Source organism: Rhipicephalus sanguineus, chromosome 5 (assembly GCF_013339695.2).
Source record: "Rhipicephalus sanguineus isolate Rsan-2018 chromosome 5, BIME_Rsan_1.4, whole genome shotgun sequence".
Classification (NCBI taxonomy): Eukaryota; Metazoa; Arthropoda; class Arachnida; order Ixodida; family Ixodidae; genus Rhipicephalus; species Rhipicephalus sanguineus.
In genome coordinates this window covers 6,200,190-6,222,953 of record NC_051180.1, presented here as the reverse complement: position 1 = coordinate 6,222,953, position 22,764 = coordinate 6,200,190, and the positions used below count along the sequence as shown (strand labels likewise).

The 22,764-nt window shown below is 46.1% G+C and overlaps 2 protein-coding genes across 2 annotated transcripts in view; one reads left to right on the top strand and one right to left on the bottom strand.

Moving 5' to 3' along the window:
• The window catches only part of LOC119393145 (centrosomal protein of 78 kDa), a 67,638-nt gene extending 55,182 nt beyond the window's left edge, over positions 1-12,456 (bottom strand). Inside the window, exons 1-2 of the mRNA XM_037659964.2 lie at positions 12,058-12,456; positions 4,571-4,752 (exon numbers count right to left, since the gene is read on the bottom strand). Of these exons, the coding sequence (XP_037515892.1) occupies positions 4,571-4,752; positions 12,058-12,334 (459 nt within the window). The 5' untranslated portion in view covers positions 12,335-12,456. The remainder of the gene's footprint in view (positions 1-4,570; positions 4,753-12,057) is intronic.
• Positions 12,457-12,607: 151 nt separating this feature from the next.
• Positions 12,608-22,764, top strand: part of LOC119393146 (dnaJ homolog subfamily A member 1) — a 47,380-nt gene continuing 37,223 nt past the window's right edge. The window contains exons 1-4 of the mRNA XM_037659965.2: positions 12,608-12,795; positions 13,062-13,207; positions 13,786-14,074; positions 19,334-19,561. Coding sequence (XP_037515893.1) covers positions 13,076-13,207; positions 13,786-14,074; positions 19,334-19,561 — 649 coding nt within the window. The 5' untranslated portion in view covers positions 12,608-12,795; positions 13,062-13,075. The remainder of the gene's footprint in view (positions 12,796-13,061; positions 13,208-13,785; positions 14,075-19,333; positions 19,562-22,764) is intronic.

Genomic DNA, 22,764 nt, shown 5'->3' with positions numbered 1-22,764 from the left:
TAGCTATACTCGCGGACAACTTTTCTTGGCAATGAAGGAAAGGCTACGAGGGCGGAGCTACTGCACATGTACTGCTCCGCGAAGTAGTCTGGTTTGGGGCGCGTTTCGAATTTAGTTTTGGTTTGTGAACCCTCCGTATCTCCTGTGACGGCCATTTGATTATTCGAGCGGCTGTCACAGGCTTAGACAGCCATTTGTTAGTGAAATTCGTTACAAGCTCCCTCGGCGAATCGTCGGAAAAGCTGGAGGATGACGAGTGCTCACCTGAAGACGCAGATGCCATTTTGACTGGGAGGTGCACGTAAAAGGTACGACGTATTCACAGGTGCAAAAACGCGAAATGACACTGCATAAAGCAAAACAAATATAAATATCTCCTTGGTGCGCACTGACCCTCTTTTCAAACAGCACCCCGTGAAAAACAAAGTAATGATTTTTTTATTCTCACGCAGAAAACATGGATGCAATTGTGGGACTGTAATCTTCAGCGGTAGGACGCACGTAGTTCGGCTCTCTAGCCTTCCCTTCATTGCCAAGAAATGTTGTCCGCGAGTGTAGTTTGATTGTTAGTGATTAATTGTAGTCGGATTCTCTCACGTCATCGGGATCACTTCCAAAATGTCCCACTCGTGGCACTCATCGTGTGATACATTTAGCTTAATTTCTCGGTAAGTAGGGCACTGCTGTTGATAATATTGCCGTTTTAGACGTTGTCATACAATGAGCTTTCGCTCTGACATAAATTATTATTTGACTTTAGTGTCCCTTTAACTGTGTTTCATGGGGTCTTGATTTAGAGATCACTGCGGTACTTGTCAAAGCCCAGTTGTAGCTATAAAGTGTGAAATTCATTTGCAAAGCGTAACAAGCATTTTTGGACAACCCCAAATCAACTTTTGGACAACCCCTTTATTGTAGTGGCACTTGAATATGCATTGAAGTAGTTTCTACAAACAGGCTGCAGGGACCACACTTAAGACACAGTGATGTCCATAGACAAGAACTAGATAGGTGCCTACAAATGTGAATATTTATCACTAACAAAAGAAAACAAGAGAAAAGATACAGCACAGTTTACCAACACACAACCTCTCTGTGTCACATTTTTTTGCATTTATAGGAATCTGTTCGAGTCCATAATAATGGTACAGAGCCAGTTGAGTCAGAGTGACATAAATATTTACTTACACTGCATTAAACCAAGGAAAAGTTTAGCCGAAACATCTATTTCTTAGAGAGACATTATCTGATTAGTTATTTCAGTTCCTATTAACAGAAACCTCAGGCAAGCTGAATGAAGGCAGCATTTCATTCAGCTTGAATATAGTCTTTGCTTTACCTTTGATATGTTTGAGAATGGATTTTTTTCTGTAGCGTCAAGGAATTCGTATTGGATCTTGTGTTGTGCCTGTCTTGTGCAACATCTTCGTAGCAGATGTTCATCTTTGTTTGTTTAGTATCCTTGACGAAAGTAACATTCTCAATGTCAGTGATTTTTTAATCTTTTTAAAGAAGCTCCATTTTATAACTTTAGAGAAGTCTGTTGATGCTATTCTTGATGCTTTTGGACGGGAAGGGCTTGGCCTACCCCCTTATAGTCCCCAGGCGCAGAATGCATTGTTGCCATTATGATTCTGTGCAGTCAAAGCTTGTCAAGAGGGGTACTGCCAAACTTTGTCTGCCATCTGCTTTCATGAAATATTGCCCACATGTAATGCAAGATAATCTGAATGATCAGGTTCGGGGTTTATTTGCTGCCGGTTATCCTTGCACGGTAGTTATGGCAATCGCAGGGGTTTTTCTGCATGAAGAAAAAGCAGCCCATTCCAAGGTAAACCCTGGGCTGCATCGTAAGGGCCGTCCAGAAGTGATGCCGTAAATGCATCGCAGATCCGACAACTGGAAAAAGTTAGCGGGTAGGCACGATGTGCCCATTGCCTGTTCTGCTGCGTAAGCTGGCTGGGCTTCGTCCCAGAATCTCTTCTGGTAAGAAGAAACCCGGCAGTTGTGCAAAAGAAATACGCTTGGGCGTAGTGTGCAAGATGTGCGACTCCATGAAATTCCGCTATCGTGTGGAAAATTTTACATAGGCTCTACCGGGCACTGCGTGAATGTTCGTGCAAGGAACGTGAGCTGTCAATTAGAAATCACGGGAATGTGCATTTGCCTGCGCATTGTCAAGCTTGCATGTGCGCACCAACTTTCCCAAACATTAAAGGCCAACTCCGGCGATTTTTTCGCCATGTCAAAGTAATGGTGCTTTTATGTTCCTGAGACGCTCCTGTAACGAGCCCGATAGCAGAAACACTCGGCAAATTGGAGAATAATTTTAAATAAGCAAAAAAGCACCACACCGAAACCGAAACCCAACCGAGCATACTGTCTTCGCATGACGTATAAGTGGGGATGAAACCGGAAATCATGCAAGGCATGCCGGTCCCGCCAGCGCGTAGTATGAAAGCTGCGAAAGCGGCGAAGAGCAGACGCTCAGTTGAAAGGTGACTCCGTCGGAAATCTTGTGTGTGACTGACCGTGTCACGTGCACAAGCTGAGCTGTCGGAAAATTACAGCTGCGATTCCGACGCATTTGGAGGCCAACTATAATGGTCATTCTTCTTCGATGAGGTGGAACACACCTATTGTTTAGCTCTTTGCTTGCCTGGTTACCCATTCCATCGCCAGATGGCACCACCTGTCCAGGCAGCTCAAGTTTGTGGGGCCGTGATCGGGTAAAATGCTATCGCTGAGAAGTTCGCGGACTAACTAAAGCTTCTTAATATTGCTATAGGAAGAGTGCATGAGTTTGACAATAGCGGCGTTCAACATCGCGTTGGTACGGCCGAAGGAATTTAATATAAGCCAAGTATGAGCCACCTTTCGCATCATTAGGTTATGTTGTTTCGCACGATGCGCAGCTCACCGTATACCGATAGGCCCGGTCACGGTGCACCCTGTATATGCTACAGAAAGTGTTTCCGTGGTGTTCACGCATGTGCATTCTTTAGCTGGTAGGGTATTACCGTACTTTCCGTGCAGTAAACCGGTATTGCTAGCTAAAACACTCTAATATAGAGACGCAGGGTAATCGTTAGGTGCGAGTGTTTCGTGACTGCCAACGGGGAATCGTGTGCAGCCCACAACGCGACACCACTTGCCACCCATCGCACGCATTGCCACGAGGAACTGAAATTCACACGGCCAGCCAACGAAGCACTCGCCAAACACTCGCGATTGTTGCCTTGCGGATAGCAGATGCTCTACGGGTCCCTCGGTTCCGTCACTTCCGCTTAACAAAAATGACGTCACGCACACAATGTTGCCAATAATTTTGGAAAACGAGGTGGGGAGAGTCGGGGCAATCAATAAAATTCATTTGCAATGAATCTGCGTATGTCTCCAGCTTGTAATTTGGCATAAATAATGGGAACGTGAAAAGGAACGTACCCAGCGAATTTTATTGAGATCCATGGACCTCGAAAAATCGCCGGAGTTGGCCTTTAAGACATTGGGCAAGAGCAGTGATACTACAGTCTGTGCATTAATGGAGGCTTTTTATATATCATTGAGAGACAATGCTTATGTAAGTGGCACGTCCATTTCTTTATTTGATAGCTTTGGGTCAGCAATCGAGCGCCATAAGCACTAGACCACCGTGGCAGGGGTTTTTGTCTTACTTTGCACAAACCAGTTTTACTTTGAAGTCTGCAACACTGACACAAATGCGGCATTTGTACTAACGTTGCAGACTTTGTCCAGTTTGCCTAAGGTTTCACAGATGCTAGCCACACCAATGATAATGTGCCTTCATCAAACAGTTGCACGCACAGAGATCACAATGCCCAGACAACGCAGGGCAGCTATAAAGGTAGTGCAATTCCTTTCATATGATTCTTTTTCGTCAGTTCTCAACTAGCTGGTCATGCCAGTAACATAAGGCATGAAAAGAGAAGTACCACTATACTTGTTGGTGTGACAGAGCAGTGATGTAACGAAGGAAGGATCAAGGGCCCTCGTCAGACACAACCTGATGAGACCAAGCAAGGTATAGGGGACATTATTTGTGTTCTATAACTATAGTAATTACGACATAAATGGGAAGGAATTAAAGTGGACAAAAAAGGACTTTGCCGTCGGTAGGGACCAAAGCTACAACCTTCGCATAACGCATCCCATGCTCTAAGAATTCAGCTATGGTGGTGGTTGTTTTACCATAAAAAAAGTGGATGGTAAAACGGCCACCACTGTAACTCAACCGGTGCTGAGCATAGGATGCGTTATCCGAAGGTTGTAGGTTCGGTCCCTATCGGCAGCAAAGTTGTTCTTTCATCTACTTTAAATCCTTTCTATTTATGTCGTAATTACTAAACTACAGTTATAGAACACAAATAATGTCCCCTATACCTTGCTTGTTCTGTTGGTTTCATTAAGTAATGATGTAATGTGCTTGAGCATAAGAGACAACACAAGCGCTCCTCATCTGCTGAAGCGCAGTACATTGTTGCTGCAGGCTTCTTGAGACCAAATCATGCAATCGATAAACGATTTAGCAGTAGTGCCATATCATGCAGACCGCTGACAGCTCCTGCAGGTGAATCAGAGAGAAAGGAAAGCCGACGAGCTCCAACGATCTGAGGCTGGTGTTGTTCTTCATATGTTCGGACAGGACAGAGCAGAACAGCTTGAGCATCTCTGGTGTAAACAGTGCAGGCACGTGGATGCTATCTTGCACCAGTTGTAGGCGGCCAACATCAGCTGCAATGAAAGGCAAAGCTTTTGTAGCATGCAGGGTGTTGGAACAAAATGTTTTTCGTTTTGGTTTTAGTTTCATTCCACCGCAAAAAGCTCCGTTCCGTTTCTGTTCCGGAACGGAAAAAAAAAAATGTTCCATAACGGTTCGTAACGGTTCTTTTTTGTATGCAAAAATTTGAAGTTAAAGGGGTGGTGCCACCAAATTTGTGGCTTGCGCATTCTTTGCTGCAAGCGTTTCCTATAGCTCCAGGAAGCATGATGCACGCACCAAGATTCATGTATTCTCGCTAAATAATGTAATATCGCCTTTTGATGTGGACAACTTTCGGTTTCGGTTTCTGGGCCCCGAGGTTGGGCAGTGACGTAGAAGTGTAGGAGGCGTGGTCACGTGACCACACAAGGCTGTGACGCACTTAGCCAGGAAGCGATCGAAACTCGGCGAGTGATGTAGCAACCGATGCCTTGCCGGTACTATAGTGAATTAGAATATATTCTAGTTCACTACAGCCGATACGTACGTTGCGGAAGTGGCGGAGGTCCTGAGGTCACTCACGTTACTACAGCAGATTTGGTGTGACGTCCCTACAACTTTCGTTGACCATCCTACAGATCTACGTCAGTGTTGGCGCGCTAGCGATGGGTTTCGATCGGGAGAATGGGCATTTAGGTACACTTTGGAAGTGAATTAAGATATGTTCTAAACGTCTGCAGTGTCCGACCCTTCGTTTGGAATGTCCTTGCATACAGAGGAAACCCACAACAGGCTTGTTATAGCCTTGAAATTTGATGGCACCGCCCCTTTAAGGTAATCAGAAAGAACACTGGATTTGTGATGTTACTTGCCCTCCTCTTAGGAAAGTGGGACAAGGGTAAAACATGTTCTTCAGAGGAGCAGAAGTAACTGTACCACGAATTCCTACCAACTTGCACAAACCAGTGTTAATTTCAAAGTCATAGTATTTATTTTCTCGAAAGAAAAATACCAATTTTTTAGGGGGCTCAGTGCTTTGTGTCAAGGGAGTGAGCACTATCTCAGAAGCAGTACATCATTGAGTGTACTCTCTGATGTGCGAGACCGCTGTTCTGATAAAAGATCGCCAGGCCTGTGCGGAACACGCAGCACAGTCACAGCGAAAGCTGGAAGGGCGGACTTTGTAGAGCCCATTGTAGAGTCTCTTGGGGCAACTAATACAAGTACACATGCAAGGTACCCACTACGCCATTAATCATCCCAATTTTTCTGAAGTAGAGAAGTCCCCACTATGCCATTTTTCGTCATTCCTCGGAGTCATGTGGTACACGCTACACATCTGTAAGGCATTATGTCCACTTTGTGCTGTGACTGATGATGATAAATAATTATGGCTGAGCACTTTGCAGTGGGTGGGAAGCAGTGTTGCGGAATGGGTGTCTCCATTCCATTTCAATTCCACTGCGGGGAATTAGAACTTGTCGCCATCCCATTCCTTTCAATTCCTCGGAATGAAAAAACTTAGCCCAATCGCACTCTAGGAATGGCCGGGCAGTTCAATTCCATTCCTGTAATTCCTCAATGTAGAAAAGGCATCTTGACAGTTTTATGGAGTTAAGAATGAAAGCCCCATAAAGCTGATGTCATCAGATGCATTAAGAACTGCAAAAGTACACAAAACACATTACCAAGGTCGAGGGAAAGTAGCTTGGTGACATATCTCCGTGCAGTACCAACCACCTTACTAATTCCCATAGGGGCAGTTCTCCCGCTACCTATATTATTTGCATGGTCAGCATGTTTGAACGAATGGTGGTGTTTTAATATTGTTTATGCTTAAATACGTTAATGCTAAAATGACGACATAGCGTATTTTTATGCTGACAAAAGTAGTATTCAAGAAGACTAAGCAGTTTTGCCATGCGTCTGGAGCGGTCGTGAATATGGAGAAAACTAACATTTGGTTAATAAGGAATAAGACCCTCTAGATCTGCTGGTATTAGTTGGAACAGTGCACCACTCGGGCACCTTTTGCCTTTGTATCGAATATGGAACAATGGGCCGCACCGCTCGTCAGCACTCACGCTTGTCAAGCGCGCCTCGCAAGCATGGATAGGGTGAGGAGAACTTTCTGTGTTCGCCTGTGCGCAGGTATGCAATGTCTTCCTTGTCGCAAAGGGTACTTATCTGTGTGAGGTACTAAACTGCTCGTGAGATAGAGATCAGGCTGTGCATAGAGTACTCGCCACTTTCGTGTGGAGGTATCCATGGAAATCAACGCGCAGGGGTAACTTGTTTCTCCCTTCAGTATCTGCTGGAATAATGCATTTGTTTGTACACTAACTTACGCCTCGGTTTCTAGTAGGCGCGTTTCTTATAAATGTACCGTGCTAGTAATCAGCCACGCCGTTTTAAAAATACTGCTTTAATGTTAATTTCGAGGCTCTGGCCTACTAATGTTTGAAGTTTAAAGGGACACTAAAGGCAAATATTAAGTCGACGTGGATTGTTGAAATAGCGGTCCAGAAACCTCGTAGTGCTACTTTTATGCCAAGGAAGTGCTTATTTTGAAATAAAATCACATTTTAGTGGTCCGCATCGCGTTAGCGCACTTCAAATCACCCGCCTGAAATCAGACTTTCATACGTCACTGCTGCCGTGCCCAAAGTTGCCCGCCTTTACTGCGCGGCCGCCGACACTAGTAGCAGCAGAGTGAAAGTAGCGGGACCCACAGCAGCAACAACGGCCATCGAAGCCAACCTGGTTCTATAAACGTTGATCGAAGCCATCGAAGCTTGCCGCAATCGCCGCAATGGATATGGCCGGAGAACCCGACAACGGGACATTGGCTCGCGACGCCGGGCTCCAATTCAGCGACTTGAGCCCCGATGAACGCGGTATGCTGCTGAGAGCTCGTAGTGCCGGCGTCGTTGCATGCGGCATTTTGTCGAACTTTCTGTCAGAGCGACTTTCACGAGCGCGCAAAACACACGCGGCAGTACGCGATCCCGAAACTACCACTGAGACGCGACCGCGTGAGTGAAGCAGGGCGCCGGGCGAAGCGCAGTTCGGCAAAAACAGAACCTTTGAACCACGCGCGCCGTTCCCCATGGCAACGCCACAGAGGTTCTTTTTTCCATGAATTAAACGGAAACGAACAAACAGCATTTTATTACGTCTTTTGATGCACGGAAGGTTCTTTTTTTATTGCTGCTAGTTTGATTACCAGTGATTTATTGTAGGCAGACTCTCATACGTCATCGGGGTCACTTCGAAAATGTCCCACTCGTGGCGCTCATCATGTGATACATTTAGCTTAATTTCTCGGTAAGTAGGGCACTGCTGTTGATAATACTGCCGTTTTAGAAGTTGTCAGAAATTGAGCTTTCACTCTGACATAAATTGTTATTTGCCTGTAGTGTCCCTTTAAAAAACAGCACGTAGACGAAAACGTGCTCTGTTTTCGGGAAAAGACGTAATTCTATTCCCATTTCATTCCGTGCAAAAGGCGCTTAATTCCATTCTCATTCCATTCCTCCAAGCTTTGTCCCCATTGCATTCTGGGGTCGCGAAAATGTGGAATGATTCCGGAGTCATTACAATTCCAGTGGGGCAACTCTGCAACACTGGTGGGAAGCATGCATTAAACAACACACTCTTTGCACTATTAGCATTGTGTGATGACTGGTTGTTATTTTCCTCTTCTGCCACACTATATTACATATATTAACACGATTCCTTGCCCGACATGACGCCTGTATAAAGTATTTTTGCGAAGGAGTTACAAGCAGCAGCGTGGCACTGTGGTGGAAGACCCGACTGCCACGCAGAGGGCGCGGGTTGAAATCCCATCTGATCCTAGAAATTTGTTTCTCATTTAATTTGTTCTGATATCACGCAATAGCAGTCACGAACACCGGCGGCGGCGGACAATTATGGCACCAAAATCAGCTGTTGTGATCTCACAACAGCTTTCGCTGTAACAAACTTCGGCACCGACAATGCCCTCTCTACGCTGGCCTGTGTGACAGGCGCGCAATAGTCCACTTGCGTTAATATAAACATCTCTGGTTGCCACTGCTTTCGTGTTTTGCACAATTTCAACATATCTTTGCTTTGGAATTCCTGCCTGGGGTACGCGCTAATACTGTATCCCGAGATATGCTCACAATACATGAGCTCAGTTGCTCCAGATAGCGAAGTTTTCTCGTGAACCAAAAAATTATTGAAAAAATTTCAGTTTCACTCCGGAACGAAATAATAAAGTTTCGGTTACGTTTTCGTTCCGGTCAAAAATATCGTTTTTTTCTTTTTCGTTCCGTTCCGACACCCTCGTAGCATGGCCCCACAATGCCACCTCACACCTCAGCTTGTATCATTCTGCAGTCCTTCACAGCCAAATGAATCCAAGGAAAGTATGGGGGACATTATTTGCTGCTTTTAACTGTAGTGTGTAATTACGACACAAATTGAAGTGAATCAGTGTGGGCAAAGATCGATCAGTGGGGCCTGAACCCACGACGTTCAAATTGTGCGACTAGAGAAATAAAGCTGCAGAAATAGAATGAATTAGGAATAGTGCGAGTATGCCATCTCTAACCCTGTCACAAAACGAAATAGATTTTTTTACCTTACTTGATATGTACAGCATGTGCTTGTGCCGCATAGCGGTGATATATGTCGACTAGAGGCACCAATCATGTCAGGTCATTTTTCTTCCTATTTTGTTACTGTCATAGTATATATATACCTGCATGTTGAAAAATAAAATCAGTTGTAAGGCAGCTCTGTTGTCGTTCCTTCTTCGCCTTGTGTTGTCAGAATTTTGCGCTGTTTTTTCCTTGTTGCAATTTTATATATAGTTCATCTACGCCCTGATGCCGTAACACCTGCACGATTGCCGAGATTTTGGCCAAATCAAATGCTTTCTCGTAATCTGTGAAGGCTATATATAATGTCAAGTAGCCTGCACGAAATTCTGCTTGTTCCTTTGGTTGACTGAATTCTAAGGTGACCCTAATTTTAGCAGCGATTACCTTTGTGCATAGCTTCTGGGCAACGGACAGTTAGCTGATTGGTCTGTAATTTTTCAAGTCCTTGGTGTCCCCTGTGTTATGGATTAAGAGTCTTCCAAGGCACACCCACAGTCAGGAGTCGTTTCACATACAGGGCAACCAGTTTTTCTAGCACAATTTGTCCACCGTCTTTCAATAGATCTGCTGTCACCTGATCCCCGCCAGCAGCTTGCCTCTTTGCATTTCCTCCAAGGCTTCCTCTGTTATTACTGGTGGGATGTTCTGTTATTGTCGTGGTTGTCCCAGCTACTGCAAGAATCTCTGTAGAGCTTCCTCAGTCAGCTACTTTACCTACCTCATCCATAATGGTAGTTACATTTCCTTCTTTGTCTCTCAGTGTTTGCCTGTGCCCAGTTTTCTCGCCACTGCTTTAAGCTTCCTCTGTTCTTTAGAGCATGTTCAATTATCTCCATACTATACCTTCTTATTTTGGCCACCATACACCTGTTGAATAAATTGGAAAAGTCAGCCAGTTCTATTCTGTCAGTTAGTTTAAAGGCTTTCACATTTTGACATTTCTTAATGAGGTCTTGTCTAGCTACTGCACTTTCGTTGCACACTCCGCGACACCAGTAAGCTTATCGCTCATTGCTTGAATGCAAAGGTTGGCTTCTTTGGCTCGAGCTGAGTACCAGAAAGCACTGTGTTTGCCGAATGCCTTGTGCAAGTGAACAGTGACTGCTTTCACTTTGTTGTCACATGTAGTTTCCCTTGTGGAGACACTTACCATTCAAATGAAAAACACTAACAAGTCTTGTTATACAGATACAGTCTTGGTGAAACAGTAAAACCTCGGTGATACGAATCTCGCGGGTTAACAAAAATATTCGTATCATCCGAAATTCGTATCACCAGTAAACATGGAAAATTAGTATGCGACAAAAGAAAGTTGGCATATGTTTTCATGCAGTGTTTCTCAGGGCCGGAGCGACGTCGTGAACAGCTCTGAATGATTGTTAGTAAAGTTTTTAGACGTCAACGATCATACGTGATGTGCGCGTGTGTAATTAATGAACCAGATGTGTTGTGCCCCGTGACCGCTAGTAGCCCCTTCCTAATCTTACTACGCTTTTATGCATGACACCAGAGTACTGCGGCGAAAGTGACTTAAGAAGCACTTTGCAAAAGCTCCTTCGCCAAGACCGTCCGCTTCGTCTTAGGGTCTTCGTCTACCTTTCATGGGACTTCATGACGGACCCGCAACCCAAGTTTCAGTCTTGTTTCATAGAACGTCTGACTGCGGGGACATGGCTTGCGTCGACGTGGCAGGCACGTGTTCACACAGTACAAAGACGCTGCTGCCTCGAGCACAGGAGCACGCGTCAACGTGTCGAAAAAAAAAAACGCGGCGTCAACGTCACATGTAACTAATATAATAATATCTTGGGTTTAACGTCCCAAAACCAAGATATGATTATGAGAGACGCCGTAGTGGAGGAATCCGGAAATTTCGACCACCTGGGGTTCTTTAACGTGCACCTAAATCTAAGTACACGGGCCTCAAACATTTTCGCCTCCATCGAAAATGCAGCCGCCGCGGCCGGGATTCGATCCCGCGACCTTCGGGTCAGCAGTCGAGCGCCATAACCACTAGACCACCGTGGCGGGGACGTCACATGTAACCTAAACGCGAAGGCGCCTAAAGGCCTAAAGGCCTCCAAGATTCGCGCGCACTATCTCGGAAGCAACGACGCACCGTTGATGGTCGCGCAGCGCGCATGCACGCGTCCGTGCGTGATGCCGCGTCTTCCGAGACAGCGCGGGCAGCACCTGTTCGTATCAAACGTCACGGGGTGCAAATCGGTTCGCAACAACCGTACTCCAATACATTGCAGGCTAATGGGCATTGGCAGGGACAACACAAAAATTTGTATCACCCCGAAATTCGCACGAGCCGTGATCGTGTCACCGAGGTTTTACTGTATATATATATATATATATATATATATATATATATATATATATATATATATAATTAAGAATTAAGATTTAAACATACAAGCAAAGGCCAAAGCTTTGATACATAAACGACAAACGTGACAGTGGCTTAAAAGCGGTTTTGCTGATGGTTTTACCGTGCCGATTCTTCCTACAAGTCAAACAGTATGACCAACATTCAGCTGAAGATGCTCGTCCGTAGAGTAAGGCCAGCTTCCCCAGGAACATCTTAAGAACAGGAACATCCAGTGTTCCTTGTTCCCCGGGAACACTGGATGCGGCTCCCTACGAACCCTACAGTTAAACTTGTGAATAATGACCTACCGATGAGCTCGGGGTAGTTGCTCAAAAATGACGATTTGAAGGCAACAGCCTCGAGACTTTTGTCCACTCGGAGAGCCTGCAAGAGTGGCTTCCATTCTTCTGCCCGAATTATGTCCACACACAGATCGAGCGAAGCAGCGTCGGTGGGGATTTTCGACAACAGCGTGCGACGGCTGCACACGTAAAAGTTGTCGCACTCTTTCTTGTAGAGAGTTCGAAAGCTGCTTGGCACTGCGGCTGGAGTCGAGCTGTTTTTGTGCACCTGAGAAGCCGACATTTGGAGACACGGGAGGGCCACCCACAACACGAGTGAACAGTTGAGCGACGATTCAAGCCATCATTCAAGTGATTCAAGCTAACCGCGATACCGCAGCGCCACGCGCCACAACATCGCGACGATGACCGAAGGAACGCCATGCATGTTCGGTCGCATGAAAGAGCTTGGAATATATGTTTCAAAAAACATTCTTCCTCGTTTAGCTAAGTTAAGAAATAGCATTATGAGGAATTTACGTCTTTAGGCACGTGATCAGGTACTGTGACGTGATTGTTGCGCATGCGCATCTCCGCAGTATAAGACAAGGCCTGTGGTGAATCTCTGGAACTTTCTAGACTGTTTCTGAGTCGATTCGTCATTCATTGCTTGGCGAGCTGCTTATCCCGCTGTTGTGGCGCTTCATCGGCTGCAACGCTCTTGTGACCTGTCCGTGGACGCCAGTGTGTATACTAGAATTTAAGGTGAGCAATCTTGCATCCTCTCATAATTGTATTTAAAGTTCTTGTTGGGCCCTTTAATCAGGCGTTCACTAGTGGCATTTGTTGGCATCACCGAACTTGGTGAGGCGAGGAAATTGATTAGTACACTAATTTAAATACCCGTGAAGATTGTGTGGTAGTTCGGAACGGATGCAGCGGCTTTTCAACGCCGGTTGTCTGCTGCCGGCGTTTCTTTTCGAGCTGACTCATTACCGTGCCCACGAGGAGAGAGTCTTTGTGTTCTGCAGGAAGCTCGACTACGATGGTCAAGGAAACCGGCTACTACGACATACTCGGCGTGAAGCCGACCTGCACTCAAGAGGAGCTCAAGAAGGCGTACCGAAAACTAGCGTTGAAGTACCATCCGGATAAAAACCCCGCTGAAGGCGAACGGGTACGTGTGCTTGTGCTGTCCGATGCGTTTCAACGACGACGAAATCGTGTGGGAGATTAAGCACCAAGGTGCCACGTTTTAAGCTTGACCGCGGTCGTCACATCCTGCAGCTCAGATCATGAATGGCAGTTATCCCTAAAGAGAAAAGTAACACCTGCATCGTACCGATTATTACCCATGTGGCAGAAACCTGGAGGCTTTCGAAAAGGGTTGAATTGAGGACGGTGGAAAGTGATCCGTGTAACGTAAAGGGAGAGCGCAGAGTGGGTCGGGGAACAAACGTGTGCTTAAATACATCGTCGTCCGAGGAGGCATAGACTGGGCATGTAGTGCGAAGCCAAGTAGGATTCCAAGAGGGAGGGCAAGCGCAGTATTGGACTGATTAGGAGAAACATGGGAGAGGCATTTATGGGTGGTATGTTCAGTAATGTGTAAGCATGTGAAACTGGGTCCATTTTATTGCATAAAGAAATAAGGGCATGTAGTGCTGTGTTTTGTGCTGCATTGAAGGTGATTCGATTCCATAGGAAGCATTATGCAGTGGCCGGGAATAACTGTGTTGTGCCTGTTGTTTCCAGTTCAAGCAGATATCCCAGGCCTACGAAGTGCTGTCCAATGCGGAGAAGCGACGCATCTATGACCAGGGAGGGGAACAGGCCATCAAGGAGGGTGCAGGGAGTGGAGGGGGGGGCTTCTCGGCACCCATGGACTTGTTTGACATGTTCTTTGGTGGGGGCATGGGCCGGCGGCGTGAGAACCGTGGCAAGAACACTGTGCACCAGCTGGGCGTCTCTCTCGAGGAGCTCTACAATGGGGCCACCAGGAAGCTCTCGGTTCAGCGCTGCACCATCTGTGACAAGTGTGAAGGTGGGTCTGCCATGGTTGTTGCAGTCAGCCCCCATACTTTGGCCAAACCTGACCATTAAGAACTACATGTCATCAAACCTGCCAAAACCAGTGTTCTGGCACGAGAAATAGAACAACTGCAGTTTGCGAGTTGTTCGACCAGCATGAGCATGTATGACAGCTTTCATTAGGTGTCACAGGCTTGCTTTTTGTGTTAGTGTGCTGCAGAAGAGAGGAAGCAACATGTGCGCATCACTGGATGCGCACACTGCAAAATACCCAGCAGAGTTTTTGTTGTATTATGTGACCCTCGTTGGCAGCTTTTCACATTGATACATTCCTTATCTCATTCGCCCCCCGAGCATCTGTTTTCGTGCATGAGGGGATTTCGCCCGCAGTTGAAGCGGCATCATGTAATATGAGCACCTGCAGCTTCAATACACCGGTCTCACCAGACGATCTGTGCACGCACCAGTTTCCACCAGTGGCACTGCCGCCATCGTAGTTGTAGTACTCAAGAGTGCTGCTGATGCGCTGCGTGCTTCAAGTATATTGGTGTTTTGCATAAATCGTCGGCACATAAAATGATTGAACGCGATGGAAAACTGTGTCCAGACCTTTAGTGTGTTGTTATACACTGGAGTGGACACTTGTTAAAGTGGACGGGGGAATGGCCGCCGCGGTAGCTCAGTTGGTAGAGCATCGGATGCGTTATTTGAAGGTAGCATGTTCGGTCCCTGCCCGCGGCAAGCTATCTTTTCGTCCACTTTTCTTTCTTCACATTTACCTTATACATTTACTACTAAAAACATCCCCTATACTTTCCTTGGCATTATTGTCTGTTAGTGCTCATTAATATTGTGTATAACAAAGAGAACAAGCCCTTAAAATGCATCGCTGAATAAATATTAATGATACCAAAGAAAACAAGAAATCATGTTCTCGTTGTCATGAGAGTGAAAATTTTCTTTCGTGAACATCAAGCAGGCAAGCGATACAAGCTACAGTATGCCGACAATAACTTGCCCAAACAGCATAGAGATCTCTGTGACTACGAAGGTGGGGAAAAAAACAAACAAACCGAAGGGACGGGAAAAAAAACTATTTTTGCGCTTCATTTTTGTCTAAGCAACACTTTCCATGTACACTGTGTTGTCAGTGCAGAACTTTCATCATGGTAATGCGTTGGTGAATGAAGATAAATGATTGCCGTGAAGCAGGTTAGAGGCGCATCATGCCTCTCTGCATGCTGTTAGCAAAAGTTTAAAGGGACCGACAACCAATTTTTAGGGCACCTATTTTCTTTAGTGCCACGGAAAGCTAACTGGTCAGAGTGTCTAGCCACGGAATGGTAATGTGGAAAACACCGTCAAACATTTTTAACGAGAATTTTTCTATCTGCGGCGAATATGAAGTCTTATATACACTTGACGATGCATGCTGCAAACAGTGAGCGTGAGAGCGGTTTGTGTTTGAGCACGGCGGTTTACTGTGCATGCGTGCACTCCGCGCGCATGCGCCGCGGCTGGACATGGGCCACTGGCGGCCGCGAAGGCAGCCCCGCTTCTCACCGTGCAACTTCTTTTACCTCATAGGCAGCACAGAACAACGCGGAGATAGGTAATAATATACATACTGTAACTTTAGGGCCAATTATGGCGCGCATGACAGCATCAGACTACGTACGGCAAAGTGACAGTCTTCATAATCCCGCTTCAAGGCTCTTCCGCTAGGCTGCGCGACATACCGGTTTTTGTTACTTTTTCGCATGAATTAAAAATATAGATCCTACTCACAATGTGAAAAGGATGCTGGAATCTGTCACTATATTTCATGGTCTTTTCATTTCTACCAGGATCTAATCACACGTTCTTTAACGTCTCGGAAATCTCTTGAACGGCAAACTATTTCCTGCTGCACCAGGGTCAGAGATTTTGGCGAAACACACAAAGTGGCAGATAAGTGGCAGCCCGCTCTGGCCGGCAGTGGCGGCCTCAGCCGATGGCTTGGCGCCAATATCGTCGCTAGGCCTACCGCTTTGAAAACTGCAGTGTATGTTACAATAATAGGAACCACCAATGCTCATATAAGATGCTAATCTTTGCTACCGCTGTTGTCGTTTTACGTTGCGTTCATAATTGTCGCATATTGAAAGGAATAGGAAAATCCCGGCAGCATTGTTGGCTGCGACACCCGCACGACAGAGTTTTTGCAAGAGAGCAACAAGCGGTCACTGTTTCAGAGATTGGAAACCAGACAGCCATCAGCTATGCGGGCGTGAGAAGCAATAAACACCCAAAGGACGAAACCGAAACCAGCAGCACCGTGCGCGCGTGGTCGGAGGAGCAAGCGAAAGCCGGCACACTGCTTCGGAAAGAACAAAAAGGAAAAAAAAAAGACTGAGAAACACTGGCGCATAAAAAAATTCCACGTATTCCCAAAATGTGGCAACACATGCCAAGTAAGAGAAATGATCGAAATAGGCGCACGTTTTAACCCTTTGACACGCTATGTACACAATTGTGTATTGTGTACATCACTTGTTTTTGCCATTTGTAATGACTAGGCGCTAAGAGAGAGCAAGATACATTGAGCTTTAGATGAAATGAACCTCCTGCATAATAAATTTGTCTTCATTTAACTTCATTTTGCAGTGTACTGTTGTATACGGGGGTGGTCTGAAAAGTTCTCTGCCTGATGTAGAAAAAAGCACTTTGGACCTTCAAAATTATTTTTATTTTTCAACATAGTCTCCTCTCAACTCGACACACTTGGTCCATCGATGTTCCAGAGCCAGGATTCCGTTCTTAAAACGATTTTGGGGAAGTTCTGAAAAGTACTCATCCACAGCAGCAACCGCTTCTTCATTTGATGAAAAACGTTGCCCACCAAGAAAGATTTGAGTTTTGGGAGCAGGTGGTAGTCCGACGGGGCCAAGTCGGGAGAATAGGGTGGGTGCTCCAACAATTCGTACTTCAAGTCGTGCAATTTAGCCATTGCAAGATGCCCTTTGTGCATCGGTGCATTATCTTGATGAAAGATGATTTTATTCTTCTGCAAACCTGGTCTTTTCTCACGAATTTTGTGATCCAATTGAGTTAAAAGGTCAGAATAATACTCCCCAGTTATGGTTTTACCCTTTTCAAGATAATCCACAAGCAGAAGGCCATCACCTTTCCTGCGGAGGGAACTGACTTGGCTTTCTTTGGTGCAGAGGACCCGGCTTCAGTCCACCGCTTTGATTCTTGTTTCGATTCTGGTCTGTAATGGTGAATGCAAGTTTCATCCATTGTTATAAATCTGCGCAAAAAGTCCGCTGGATTTTTGTTATACAGCTCCAAAGCATGCTGTGACATCGTCATGCGGTTGCGTTTTTGCTCAGGAGTAAGGATGCGCGGCACCCATCTTGCACAGAGCTTGTTCATGTGTAGTTTGTTATGCAAAATGTGACCTACACGTTCTGCTGAGATGCCAACAGCCTCGGCGATTTCGCGCAACTTCACTCTCCTGTCTTCCAAAGCCATATCGTGCACACGGTCAATCAATTCAGGAGTTGTTGCACTTTTCGGGCGCCTTTCGCGTGGGTCCTCTTCAATGCTCTCTCTCCCCCGCTCAAACTCAGCAGCCCATTTCTTGACTGTGGAGTATGAAGGTGAATCTTGTTTGTAAACTTTAACAAAGCTTTGGTGAATTTCATTTGGAGATAAACCTTCTTTTACAAAGAACTTTTATCACCGCACGGTACTCAAGCTTCTCCATGCCTTACGGTGCTTTACACTACACCCACTGTGATCAACTGTCAAAGCCAAACTGCTAACCGGCACTAGATGGTGTTTCATCTGAGACTTGCAGAGACTTGTATGAACGTGCACATGAGTGCAAGTTCTAGCTTGCGTGATTCTTATTGAAGCCGAGAACTTTTCAGACCGCCCTCGTATGATCAGTTTGCTGAAGGCACTATGCAGTTCGACGAGTCGTTTGACGTGCCCCTTCCCGCGAGCAAAGCCGAAAGTATAATTTTTCTTTGCTCCAAATGGGCATACCCGAAAACAAATTGGCACTCAATTTCTGGCGTAAGATTTCATCCTATTGATGCAAAAATGGAGCATGAATGACATCACAATAAATAGATATTTAGAGACAACTGAATTAGAATTAATTACTATAACAAGCATAAATTAACGCATTATTATATTATTTTTGTTGTAGCAGAACATCGAGTGCCTTGAAATAACGTACCGATTTGACGCATTTACAGACAGTTCTTCATAGGTGGCGTCTGAAAGGGTTAAACCATAAATTTTGGGCAATTATTACTATTCAGCACTCTTAGATTGTGAAGCTGAGACCATAAATATGATTTGAGGCTTCATACCAACTAGTGTTGTGATGTTTGTTTCCCAGTGCTGCAGCAACATCGTAGACAGCTCCACGTGATTGCCAGTAAAGTTTTTAGAAGTCTGCAATCATACTGGTATTCCTCATCATACAACGTGTATGCGTGTATAAGTAAGGGATGAAATACGTTGTGCCCTGTGACAGCTGGTAGCCCCTTCCTAATCTTGGAACGTTTTCCCGCATAACACCAGTGTACTGCGGCAAAACCGATAGACTAAGGCCAGACCATCTGTTTCTTCTTTCTTCCTCTGGCCGTATGTGATTGTTGGTGTTTGCAGTTTGGCTGTTTGGTAGGCAGGCTTTATTTCCAACTGTTAGTTACATAAAAAATGCAAATGTTCAGCTAGAAGCAACAAAGGCAGCAGATATTTCTAGACAAAAAGTTTGAATTAACCAATTTTTTACACTGGGGCAGCTTGGATCAAGTGGCTTTAAAGTACATTGAAAACATAGGGGGCCAATAAAAAAATTTGAAAGATGTGTTTGAATTTACCGAAAATTTGAATTATCAGTTTAAATTATTGAGTTTACTGTATTTGACATGCAAGGGTTCATTTGATTACAGAACTTTGATGCGACTGAAGGACAACCATGAGCAGCAAGCATTTCTCTGAAGTTCATCAGCCGCGCCCACTTTTCCAACAACACACGCTTGTTGGCTCACAAGGATGCCTGTTAAAAGTTGTCACGAAAGCAGGAAAATTCAGATTCTGAAAGTGCAGTGCCTGGACTAACCACTAGGAAGCGCTAGGTGCGTAAGAAACATGCCAAAATCGGCGACTTGATCACCGGTGATTGATTTTCATCGTATAAACTCATTCCCTGTGAGAATGAGTGGCAGTACACGAAGTACTCCATGGCGAGAGGTGAATGCTTGTGCAGGTCGTGGTGGGCGCAAGGGTGCGGTGGAGCGCTGCCCCAGCTGCCGTGGCTCGGGCATGAATGTGCGCATCCAGCAGCTGGTGCCTGGCATGGTGCAACACATCCAGACCACCTGCCAAGAGTGCATGGGCGAAGGGGAGCGCATCAACCCCAAGGACCGATGCAAGAACTGCAACGCCAAGAAAGTTGTTCGTGAGCGGAAGATCCTTGAGGTCCACATCGACAAGGGTGAGCTTCTTCTCCTTGTACTGCATTGTGTAGCGGTTGCGGTGCTCGGCTGCCAACCCGAAGGTCTCATTTCGATGGAGACAAAATGCTTGCGGCCGGCGTGCCATGTCTAGGGTTGGGCAAATAGTAAATTTGAGGTTCGAAGTGAATAGCGAGTTTGTCCAATAATTTGGAATCAAATAGTTCAATAGTATATATTGCATATTGTTTAGAAAAATGGGCATTTTTGTCCCGACCGAACTGACTCGCGCAATTCGTGATGCCCAACTAACTTGCACTTGAACTAGGCATGTGTGAATGTCACTTTCTTGGTTCACAGTGGAAGCAACTTTTCGCCCCGCCACGGTGGTCTAGTGGTTATGGCGCTCGACCGCTGACCCGAAGGTCGCGGGATCGAATCCCAGCCGCGGCGGCTGCATTTTCAATGGAGGCGAAAATGTTTGAGGCCCGTGTACTTAGATTTAGGTGCACGTTAAAGAACCCCAGGTGGTCGAAATTTCCGGAGCCCTCCACTACGGTGTGTCTCATAATCATATCGTGGTTTTGGGATGTTAAACCCCAGATATTATTATTATTATTGGAAGCAACTTTGAAGAGTAGCAAGACTTGAATAAGCAGTAGGGTGCAAGTTTTAAGTGGCACAATATGAGATGTTTTAAAAATCTCTACTTTGTGCATGTAAGCCTGTATAACACGCTTTTAAACTTCAAAAATAATCAATTGAGGTTAAGGTAATATATACATTTAACCTTCAAGTGTGGCTTTGTGGCAGTGCGAATTTTGCCTGGATGGTTGGTTCCACGGCTTAACACAGCCGCGCTGCAGTGGAACCACCTTTACAGATGGTTATATGTGAAATATACATACAGTGGAACCCGGGTATATCGAACTCGCCAAAAAGTGTTTATTAGTACGATATATGGCATAATTCGATATAGGCCCACTATAGGATTTGATGACACAAAGGCACATACCAATAAGAAAAGTACTTTATTAATATGATGGCTTACTTGCGTGCCCTACTTTGGAACTTTGCTGCCTGTGACAGCACGCACGCCTCCACGTTGTCCAACGAGTCAGAGCAGCTGAGGCCGCAACCTTCCATATTCACGCAATGGATCCGGACCAACGCGAGTGCACCAATCGCTACGGAGGATGTAGGCAATGGGCCATTGTCAATTTCCTTATTGCTGTCGCTTTGGCTCGTGGTCGGCACGACATCTGCAACGTAGTCCTCATCTTGTAGCTGGCCCATGATGGCGACATCATCGTCCGCACTGACGAACTCTTCGAATGTCGATCCGTCGATAGCACCCGGGAACTCTGCCAGCTCGCTCCAGACTTCGGCAGAAACATCTGCGGTGTCTTCAGGGCAGTAATCGGAATTTGGGGTGTCATCACCAGGCATGTGGAAGCCGGCATGCCTAAAGCAGTTCTGGATTGTCTCCTTCGTGACATCTGCCCACGATCTACTTAGCATAGAAAGAGCTCCGAGCAAGTCGATCATAAGCTCCCTGCCGACACAAAGGTTCTGCAGCAGCCTCTCCACCAGGCGCTTCCAATAGCCGGCTTTCAGTGCGCGTATAACGCCTTGATCCAGTAGTTGCAGGACAGACGTAGTGTTTGGGGGCAAAAAATGCAACTCGATGTTGCTGAAGGTCGTAGTGCAGTGGTGCGATGAACAATTGTCCACGAGCAGGCACACCTTGAGATTTTTGCCTACCAAATCATCGTTCCACGACAACAGCCACCTGCTGAAAAGCTCCCCGGTCATCCACGCTTTTGAGCTTGCTTGGTAGGTAACTGGAAGCGACAGTGCATTTCGAAAACACTGCGGTGCTGGGCTTTTCCTGATAACTAGAGGTCGAAGCTTTTTCAGTCCATCTAAATTTTCTGCCAACAGCACGGACACACGGGCTTTGTTTGCCTTGCCGCCGCAAGTCTTGTCGCCCCGACACGCAAGTGTCTTGTTTGGCAATATTTGCCAAAATAGAGCGATTTCATCCGCATTGAAGATATCTTGGGCTTTTGATATCTTGCTGTGATATCTCGCCAGTTTTCCTCGAGCCATTTGTCTACGCTGTCTAGGTCCACCGCTCTGCTTTCACCCGTAACAGCTTTGCCAACGATGTCGTGCCGTTCTTTGAACCGTTGGAGCCAGCCTGAACCGCCTTGGAAATAGTTCCTGCCAAGCAAGAAAGCAAGGTCCTTGGCTTTCTGCTCGATCATACGGCCGGACACTGGGATGTTTCGCGACCGAACGTCCACAAACCATTTGTAAACGGCCGCTTCAACATCTTCGTACACAGTAGTGCGCACACGTCGGGCACCACGGGCACCTGGCCTTTTGTCTGACTTGGCCCTGATGTCTGCCTTGTTCTTCAGGATAGCGCTCAAGGTGTTCCTTGGAATCTTGTACGCGGCGGTGACGTCGGACTTCTCACCGCGCTCGACTCGATATATGATTGAGTTTCATGGCGAACGGCAAATTCGGCCTCTTTGCACAAGCCAAGAAAGTTCACAGAGTGCCAACAGGAAACACCACCAGCATGGACCACACTGAATGAGGACTCGAGGAAAACAGGCAGCAGCAGGCACGCAAGCATAAAGAAAGAAAAATTGGCGCTCACTAGTACCGCCTCCGCGCCTCGGAGAAAGCACGACGGCCTCTGATTGGCTGTAAGCGCTGCGAGCAGGCCAGGATCATTTTTTGCAGGGGGTGTTTGCCCGTGCACAGCCGGGTCTAAACCACTTTTTCTAGGGTGGCGCCGGCAGTTTTCCCCACCACCGCGAGGGAAAGCCAACTTGCTGGGGCACTTTTGAGGCACATAGAGTTTGATATATCGGTTGTCGTTGCTATTTTTGTTCGATTTAACAGTAACTTTTGCTATACAGTCGATCCTGGATATATCGAACTCGGATATATCGAATTATTGGCTGTACCGAACAGTTGAGAAATCCCCTTGAATTTCGCGTGCAAAAGTATGGGGCTGGTGCGCACCTCTATCGAACTCCCGCACAGCGAAACATCCGCTATATCGAACGCTGCGCCGCGCCAAAGCCCAGAAAGTGCATTTTTCCTAACAAATATTGATAATTTTTCGACCGCGTTATAACAAGTTCCGATCTCTTGTCGTGCGCCGGTGACGAAAAGGCGGCATTATTCCATTGATTTGATCGTTGCGCATCGCTTGTCAGTGCAC